Source organism: Lactuca serriola, chromosome 8, assembly GCF_051521515.1.
Source record: "Lactuca serriola cultivar US96UC23 chromosome 8, Lser_US96UC23_V15, whole genome shotgun sequence".
Lineage (NCBI taxonomy): Eukaryota > Viridiplantae > Streptophyta > Magnoliopsida > Asterales > Asteraceae > Lactuca > Lactuca serriola.
In genome coordinates this window covers 131910179-131919954 of record NC_136415.1, presented here as the reverse complement: position 1 = coordinate 131919954, position 9776 = coordinate 131910179, and the positions used below count along the sequence as shown (strand labels likewise).

The window sequence follows — 9776 nt, the reverse complement described above, 5'->3', positions numbered from 1 at the left end:
TCCCTGACCTCCATGGCTCCATAATTTCAAGTCTTTCTGAAAACAAATATTGCGCTTTACATCTCCTTACACCTCTTCGTTAATTTCAAGTCTTTCTCAAAATTAAATCCTCCTTCAAGCATACCAGCATTTCATTTCTATTGCAGGATGACATTGATCTTCAGTCCGAATTTGTACCATGAGTATAAACAATTTCATGAATATATGGCGTCTTGCAGCAACATTACAAAAGAATACCAATCTCACTTGTGGCTCTCAATATACCAGTCAGACCAGCAAAACTGGTACAGCAAACCTCTGCCATGGATTGGGGTTTATATCGCATCAGCATCTCTGTTATGCATCCTTGCAATGGTGGCCGATTTATTACATGGTCTGAATAACAGAAAGTTATGGTTTCCGTGTAAGTGTAACTATTTCACTTTGAATGCTGCATCTCTCACTGTGATAGCTGTTGCAATAAAGCTACCCAATGATCTCACTAATCTAATGCCAGGTCGTGTGGACCACACTGCATGCAAAGCTTGGAAGCTTGAGCTTTATGTGCACCATCATGGCAAATTTATTACCTTCTCTAGCTACCATGGAAAACAAGGAACTTGTCTCAAACTTGATAGCTTTAGTCATTCAGGTAATCACCTTGGTTGTGAACGTTTGCATTCAAATAAACACAAAAGTTCTCCCCTATTTCGGAGATGATAAATCTTTCTTGCATATTTTTGAGCGAAGAGGACGTTTACCGATGGCCGCATATTTAAAAGGTCAAGAATCCATAGCAGCCATTTATGTGGTTTTGTTACTCATGTTGCTGATAATATATGTGTGTTCATCTTTAGCAATTTTAAAGTCCAAACAGATACTAGAATCGAAATACCAAGCAACCGATCAAACAGCCTTAAAGGATCTAGAACAACTACAACCAGGAAGATTAACAGTTGAAAAGCTAAAGCAGCATGTGAGCAACTACTGGATCATGGCAGGAACCGGAAGTCCTCAATTCATGATAGTTTGCTCTGCTACAACCTCTGCTTCTGGGGTGATATGTGCTTCTAGCACTGCCTTACACATTTATATGGTGTGTTACTATATTAAAGATCTAACGGACTATAAAACGAATTATAAGTGGTCAATGTCAGTGATTCTTTTAATACAGTTTAGCGGAGTCATACTCGGTACACTCGCCCCTATTTCTCGATGTTTTGCAGCCTTAAGCTTTAAGTTGTCTGTAAAATGGATATCAAACCATGTGATCAAGGTCTTTAAAGTAGAGAGCTACTGGACTCAGAAGTTATCTGACTGGAAACAAAGAAGCATACCATTTCCATTCAGTAGCCGTAAAGCCAAGATTGTCATCGAGAATTTAAAAATCCTATTTCTCAGCATTTGCATAGTATTTCAGAAGACAATCGTGGTAGCATGCAAAACGATAGCAGTTTTTCCACTTCTCTTAGTGATATGTGTCTCATATTGTTTCCTTTGTTGGAAGTGGTTATTTAAGGCCATGTTTGGCGCCTCAGGCACTGTGTTGACACGAAATTCGGAGCAACCAGGAAAAGATAAAGATCTCAGTCAGTACGTTTTGCAACTTGAAGACGACATGGAGTTTGCTGAGAGAACATTGAAAGGAATATTAAAATCCGTGAATCGCTTAATCCAAAAGGCTGAAAAACGACAACCCAAAAATCTTATGAAGCTTCTAGCGGAATCCAGAGGTTTTGAAGGGGTTGAAAAGTTTGACAGCCATCATGTTCCATCTTTACTTTCAGAAGAATATCTCAATTGCTGGAGCTTGCCGTTGGTTACACTAACAGCCATCGCCATTTCTTTCCCTGAGGTCTCGAAAGATACAGTTGATGCCTTGTTGAGTGGTGTGAGAGAAGGTCTTGTTTACGTCACACATGTGGAAGAAAACCTTAATGTTACCAATGATCATGTAAGCATTCAGAAGGTGGCTAAAACTTTGTGGTTAGAAGTTGAAGTCCACCGAGAATGGTTAGGACACAAGCTCATGCCAAAACCTGCAAATACAGCTGGACAGATTCTTCAATGGTTGAGGGACACATCTAAAAACATCATCACTGAGGTGGAAAGCAAGGAAAATGATAACTCCAAGTACAGGTGTATTTCTGCCAATTCAATGTATCGTATCACCGAAACACTCATTCTCTCCTATAGTGCCAACATGGAGCAGGTTAGTCAAGAGGAACTATTTCTGCAATTATCATCAATGGTCGCTGACATTTTGGCAGCGTGTCTCACCAACTTACCCCAAGCCATAGCCAGGAGATGCCATGAAAAGGAGATAGAGAAAAGGGAGGCAAGCGTCCATGCAGCGGCTCAACTGCTCGGTGAGACTGCACAAATAATCAACACCCTTCAAGATCGTCAACTTCCAAACTTGAATGGTGACGACTTGGCATTTATTGACAAGTGGCGTGCTTACTTAAAGCATCCCTTTCCTTAAAAAATACGTATTTTGTTTTTTGAGGAAAGTTCATAATTAAATACTTGTTGGTAATTTTTATTCCTGAAACAACAAATTGCATGTCATGGTATATGTACTCTTCTATGCTTGTTTTTGAGGCGTGTGATATTCTTGTATATATATAATTACTAGGTTATAACCTGTGGACACCACGGATGAGAAAGTTAAAAAATATTAATAAATTATAAGGTAATGATTAAAGAATGATAAGAATATGTTTGTTAATTTATAATGATATAATGATTAGTTCAAATATAACAACAAATTGGTTTGACTATATCGATCTTTTGTATTTGTAGATATTTTATAAAATTATAATTTTATACAACACAATATAAATTTAAATAAAATGAAAAAAAAAACATAATCAATTATGAAAATGACATTGTTATATCACAAATTAAAAATTAATGTAATATTGTAATGTAAGAAAAATACATAAACACAAAAACAATTTACAAATTAAAATGGAGAATGAACGGTCATTTAGTAATAATAAATAAAAGATTATATTAAAATAAAGAAATGGTCATTTAAAAAATATCCACTTTTATATTGATAAAAGTTTCAATGGATTTTTCAGATACGTAAAAACTTAGATAAAAAAAATGTCACGGGAAATGCTGACCTAAGAGACATAGTCATTATTGTCATGGTTGTTTTTTGTCATTTAGTGATCTAGAAATTGAATGACAAACTTAATGTCCAAATATAATACATACAAATGACTACCAAAAAAAAATAATAACGATATTCAAAATTAGGTTAAAAATACTATGCAACAAAATCATATGCTTCACTCCGAGCTGAAACGGTAAAATGGTAATACATAAGAACGCACATATTTATGAACAGCTCCCAACTATAGCAATGTACTTTGGAAGTACATTGTTATCATTGGACTTTTTTCAAAAACACAAAAATTTAAGTTATAACATTCTAACAGATTTGGTGTTGATTAAACCATATATTCAAATGCAAAAGTAACTAATTTTAGAAAATTGCATTTAGAATTTAGGATCACATAAGGATCGACATAGTATGTCAGAATAAACTATATGTTCAGGCGATGGATTGCAAATTATAGCAGAGAAGCTTGAAAGTATATTTTTATATATGAGATATTTTCTAACATGAAGATTTTCAAAAAAAAAAAAAAAAAAAAAAAAAAAAAAAAAAAAAAAAAAAAACATATATGATTGTTTTGTTTCTATTAAAATAACCACAAGATATTTATAATATGGATACCCAATTATGGCAATGTAAACAGAATGTATTAGAATGTATTTTGATGGTCCGTGTTACACATTGACAAATGATGAATAGTTGGATACCACTTTTACATTTGAAATTTACAAAAAAAAATATCTTTCAATTCTGTAAGTATAAAATGTACTTTGATATTATATAAAGAGTTAGTTACTAATTTTGTTGATATGATATAATTAAAATTACAGGTTTACTCTAAATTTCATTTTTTATTTCAAATTTGGTCTCCAGGTCTCATTAAATCTAAATATTCATCTAATACTTTTTTAAATGACAATTTTGTCCTTGGATGAAACCCATAAAAACATATACCAATGTAACCAATATTAACAATGAATTATATAAAATATTGTTATTTGAAGATCTAAAAACGTAAAAGTTGTATGTAATACTAAATTAAGATTTTATAAGTTTTAGGTTTTCATTTTTCAGTGTTAGTTCAGGGGTAAAATGGCAATTAAAAAATAATAATAATAAGTTGAGTAGTAAGATTTAACGATCCAATGACCAAAACCGCAATAAATAAAACCATACCGATAATTAACCACATAACTAAACCTTTACATATACAAACATAGACCAATTTTTGTGATTTACTTAAACCTGAAAATAATTGGTTAGTAAAAGTTGTGAGAAAGGAAAATTGCTTAAATTGTGGCTTGATGTAACATGGTTTTATCTTTATAAACCCATTGTCAAGATGTTAATATCGCAAACACTTGAAAATTGTTGTGCACTTGTCCCTGTATATATCTCCATTCATTTGATGCTCAAGATTGTCACAAAAAACACTATGTAATATCAGTAAAAATACATAAAAAAATCTAAAAAAATAGATATCACATAGTACTTACAGCTTTTGGACAGAATTTTGGGGCAAAACACGTCCAAATGCAACAATAATTCTTGTGAATGAATGAAGAAGCAATTAAAAGAATAACATAAATTAGGGATAAATGAATTAAATATAATGATTTACCTGTGTATTTGGAAAGGATAACCTTGATAATGATAATCAAATCAAAATATTCGGTATCACCACAGATTTTTAGTTCTCATACCTAAAAAACGTATATATTCAAAATTTAAAATTAAAATCAATTGACTTAAGTTAGCAATCAAGTTAAAATACTAAATACAAAGATTGAGTAAAATAATTGGAAATAATAACCTTCATCATGCTAATTAAGTCAATATTTTCGGTGATTAATCACTCTGATTATTAATCAATATGGAATCTGATTAATCTGACCAATCTATTATCAAATAAAAGAAGAAGATTATGCTTACCAGAAGAAATGCATAATACCCTAAAAACAAAATTGATTAAATTCCTCATATGCGGAATTGAAAGGTGTGGATGGAGGTTGCAATCTGTTCATGCTAGTTATGATTTATATATGATTGATCGATCTCTACTTATCTGCAGATACATACCAAAACACAAAAGCAGAAAAAAAATCAAAGAATTAACCGGCAACAACAATCTTCGATCAGTAAGAAGGGAGTAGTCGAGCGGGAGCAGAAATCGTATAAATAAATAGGTTGGCCTTTAATTTAGGAATTGATTTCCATGAAATAGGTTTTGATCTTGCTAATTAGTAGCAAAAAGACTCGGTAATTGCAGATTTCTAGTATTTGTTTCCTGATTTTCTGGATGTACGTGGATATGAGCAGGAAACCAATCCTTGGAAGATTAAGAGGCATACACGTGGCAATTAATGACTTTGACACATGGCAGTAGGAGATTCAAGCTATTTATTTATTAGAAAGGAAGATGTGGCATATATATATATATATATATATATATATATATATATATATATATATATATATGGATATAATCATGCACTTCACTTGTTCAAATCATGAGTGTCGTCACTTGTTCTAGTAATATTGGGGTCCTACACTTTGTTAGTGTACTTAGCATCCTTTATATTGTGTACTAATTAGAGGGGCATAATGTATTCCTGTATTTTGTAACCGCAATATGTTTTAAACGTTGTGTAGTTGAAATGAAAACCAGAATTTTTAATTAAGTATCGTTGTACTCGGTTGGTGAAAGGCTTTAAACCTTGATTATTCTTGTCAAACAACATTTTTATGCCCAATGTTTCTTTCTTGTTTACTTCATCATTCAATTCAGTCACTTGTACATTCTTGATTCTTTCGATGGGACTTGAACCAACTCGATCCACAGCAATCTCACTTTAATCGGCTTCTCATACTCTTTGCAACTTATAGAATCGCTTACCACATTAACTTTTGTTGAGTGGTAAAGTATTCTACAATCGTAGTGGCTAATTACCTATCAATCTTCATTGTCTCATAGTTAGGTTTTTTTAAGTAAATATGTATTGAAGGCTTTTGAGATCTTTATATGTAAATTTCATACTCTTAAGTTAATGCCTCCATAAACAATCCAAATGAATCAAGCCACGTTAGTGTAGTCAGGATGGTGATAGTGAGCTTCTAGACATTATGGATGAAGGTAATGGTTGTTCACTCGAATAGATTCTTAATTGAAGATGCACCCACCATGTGTACGTCCTAAAAGAGGGGTTTCCTACATATGAGCCTCATAGGCTCTGTTCTTATAAGAGATGTCGTGGCCTATGATGTTGAAGGTATTGGGAATATTCTTATCAAGATGTTTGAAGATATCGTTCATACTTTTGGGAACGTGAAACATGTATCAAAGTTGAAGATAAGTTTCATTTATCTTAGTTCACTTGATCTAAATGGCCACATAGAATCAGTTAGAGTTAGCACAAGATATCTTATGATAACGAACATATCTCTAAAGGTAATCAATCTCTATGTTTTAGATAGTTCTACTATCTTGGTTAATTATGATGTTTCACTTTCATCTTTATCTATGATGAATTCCGATATTACCAAATAGGAAAATAGTGGCGTATGAGACTTGTCCACATGAGAGAGTTCTATACGGGAGAATTGAGTAAGCAGAATTTATTATGTGGTCAAAACACTAGTAAGCTTCCATTTTGTGGGTATTGTGTTTTTTGGAAAGCAAAAAAAGGGTAAGATTCTCTACTCCTACTAATTCCACTGTTGGGGCCCATAAAGGCACAAAGGTATCATCACATCACATAGAGGTAATCAATATACGTTGACAAATATTAACAACTTCTCAAAAAGCTTGGACATTCTTCTCAAAGCACAAAAGGGATGTTTTTGTCGCTTGAAAAAGGTTTGGAATTTTGTTCCGATGAGTTTAATGCCTACTGTAGAAATCAAGGCATTACTCGTCATTGCAATATGATGGTGTATACTTGTCAACAAACATTATGGAGAAAGTTTAATGTATGTTGTCCAACTTACGGTTTACCTTGAGCCGAATCTGCTTCTGCAACATGTCTCATCATCAATAGTTATCCAACATTCACCATGACAAGAAGACGCCTTTCAAAATTGTGAATTTTTCTATGAAACAACACAGATAACCAACACCCTAGAAGATCATGAACTTCCTTCTATTGACAAGCTGCATGCTTCCTTAAAGCATTCCTTTCCCTAAAATGGTATGTTGAAAAAAAAAATTGTTGTAATGTCTTTTTCTTTTGGCAAAAGATCATCTCAACTTTTATTTGATATAAACTACCAAATCTAGGAAATGTGGTTTATGCCAATACATGACAAGACAGAATAAAAACATTCTATAAATTTGGAACCCAACAAAAACTACTTACCCTTGTTTCCTCGAGTTTAATCTTATGCACAACAAATTCTTGAATTTAAATATTAACACCAAAATAAACCATAAAATAGAGGCAACACATAGAGGCTTTCATTTTTCATTCAAATCAAAACTCCAATATACGACCTGATACCCATATTACAAAACTACCATACTTACAAGCCGATTCGTGTGCATGTTCTCCCAAGTGCCACCTTTGCCGGAAAGACTTGTAAAAAGACACATTTATCCCCACTTGGACAAAGAAAATTAAGAGAGAACACATTACAACTTACAATACAAGGTCAAATCCGTAATTTTTACTTCATGCCTCCACAGCGGTCACCTCTTCATCGGTTGAATCCGGTGCAATAACATCATCTACTTCTTCTTCAGCATCTGCTGTTTCCTTTTTGGGTTCATCAACAAGTTTTTCCCTAAGTTTTGTCTCCAGTTCTTCACGTATGGGTAAATTGTTGGCCAAATAACGTTTTATGGCATCTTTACCACAAAACTTCATTTCACCCATGCTGTAATACGCCCCACCAGCTTTCATTATGAATTTGTGTTTTATACCTAACTCTATAAGCTCTGACTCACGACATATACCCTTCCCAAATTCAAGCTCAAATTGAGCAGTTCTATAAGGTGGCGCAAGCTTGTTCTTCATAATCTTCACCAGAACTTGACTTCCTAATGTCTGTGTACAAGACAGGCACAAATCACCATTTTACCCTTACATTCCAAAAAACAAATTTCACAGCATTCATCAAATGGGACAACGAAAGAAGAAGGGCAAATAGGTAAAGGGTTAGTGTCTTAATATATTAAGCCAGGCTTTTTGGCTTAATCCATTAGCTCATTTTGTCCAGATTAAGTCGAAAAGAAACAACCATTTACAGATGTCCATATGAAGTGCTTAACCCATTAATCCCAAATTACTAAAAAATATTCAAATTACCTCTTCACCCTTCTTGACAAGTCCTATTCTCCTAATATTTAGGCGAATTGAAGCGTAAAACTTCAAAGCATTTCCACCACAAGTCACTTCAGAGGGTGCACCAAATCCAAAAGTAGCTAGCTTTGACCTTACCTGAGTCAAATTTGAAAATTACTCAATTCAGACTATATTATATTTTAGCTCTAATAGGTAAAATTTATTTATTTTTTGGTACCTGATTAATGAAGATTAGAATAGTTTGTGATGTAGATAACGAATGGCTTAATTTACGAAGTGCCTGACTCATAAGTCTAGCTTGCATTGCCATGTGTGCATCACCCATTTCACCATCAAGTTCACTTTTAGGCACAAGGGCAGCAACCTGACATTATATTACATAACAAACCCATAAGTTTAAAAAAAGATTCTTTTTTTGGGTAAAATTTGTATTGATAAAATAGAGACCTTACTTACACTGTCTACCACAACAACATCAACTGAACCACTTCTGATGATAGTATCTACAAGACTCAAAGCTTGTTCACCACAATCTGGCTGTGATAATAACAAATCCCGAGTGTTTACACCAATAGCTTCAGCTAATGATGGATCAAGGGCATGTTCGGCATCAACAAATACACAATAACCTATAAAAGATTTTTAAAGAGAAAATGACTTTTTGTGAGCATAAAAGGGTATGAAATGTAATCAAGAATTTGGATATTCACCTCCTTGTTTCTGTGCTTCAGCAATTACATGTAGGGCAAGAGTTGTCTTTCCGGAAGCTTCTGGACCATATATCTCCACCACACGTCCCTGAATAAACAGATTGAAACCAAGAACATCAGATGAAATTGGAGGTTATAAATGGGAGAAATAAACAGAGTGTAAATACCTTTGGAAATCCACCAACTCCCAAAGCTATATCTAATGCAAAAGATCCTGTAGACACTACTGGAACATGTCTGGGAGAAGGACACTGACCAAGAAACATGATAGAACCTTTTCCATGAGAAGTATTGATTTGATCAATTGCTTGTTTTAGGGCTAGATCTTTTTTAGACATACCCTCTTCACCTGAATCACTTCCATCAGACTTTGATTTCTTTTTACCTAGAATTTCAAAGATGATGTACTGATAAGCTCATTACCAACAAACAAAGAAAAATGGTAAAAGGAAAACAAAATCATAGCCCATGTAGGAATGACTAACACCTTTAGTAGAGAAGCTGCTTGTCTGAGATGATGATGATCCAAGTAAACATATCTTAGGAGCCTGCACACCAATAACCAACCAATTAAAAGAATTCCAGAAGAGGATTCATTATGAGTCAAAATATAACCCCAAACATGCACCCCATGGTTAAATAAAGCCCAAGATT

The 9776-nt window shown here is 33.6% G+C and overlaps 2 protein-coding genes across 3 annotated transcripts in view; one reads left to right on the top strand and one right to left on the bottom strand.

Moving 5' to 3' along the window:
- The first annotated feature begins 204 nt into the window (after positions 1–204).
- Positions 205–2464, top strand: LOC145067406 (uncharacterized). The gene is made up of 3 exons (XM_079014557.1): positions 205–631; positions 837–1036; positions 1154–2464. Exons 1-3 carry the CDS (start codon positions 205–207, stop codon positions 2462–2464), a joined length of 1938 nt encoding a protein of 645 aa, XP_078870683.1.
- A 5079-nt stretch (positions 2465–7543) lies between these two features.
- RECA2 (recA DNA recombination family protein) overlaps positions 7544–9776 on the bottom strand; it is a 3070-nt gene continuing 837 nt past the window's right edge. The window contains exons 2-8 of one of the 2 annotated variants that reach the window (XM_079017392.1): positions 9610–9670; positions 9290–9507; positions 9123–9210; positions 8860–9041; positions 8630–8776; positions 8416–8547; positions 7544–8154 (exon numbers count right to left, since the gene is read on the bottom strand). In XM_079017392.1, coding sequence (XP_078873518.1) covers positions 7780–8154; positions 8416–8547; positions 8630–8776; positions 8860–9041; positions 9123–9210; positions 9290–9507; positions 9610–9670 — 1203 coding nt within the window. In that variant the 3' untranslated portion in view covers positions 7544–7779. The remainder of the gene's footprint in view (positions 8155–8415; positions 8548–8629; positions 8777–8859; positions 9042–9122; positions 9211–9289; positions 9508–9609; positions 9671–9776) is intronic. The other variant, XM_079017393.1, reaches the window with a different exon arrangement.

Bases quoted from the DNA above. Each gene is read 5' to 3' on its own strand.
- LOC145067406 (XM_079014557.1), top strand. From the start codon at position 205: ATGGCGTCTTGCAGCAACATTACAAAAGAATACCAATCTCACTTGTGG. The intron at 632-836 runs GTAATCACCTTG...GTTCATCTTTAG, and splicing joins TGATAGCTTTAGTCATTCAG to CAATTTTAAAGTCCAAACAG. The intron at 1,037-1,153 runs GTGATATGTGCT...CTTTTAATACAG, and splicing joins CTACAACCTCTGCTTCTGGG to TTTAGCGGAGTCATACTCGG.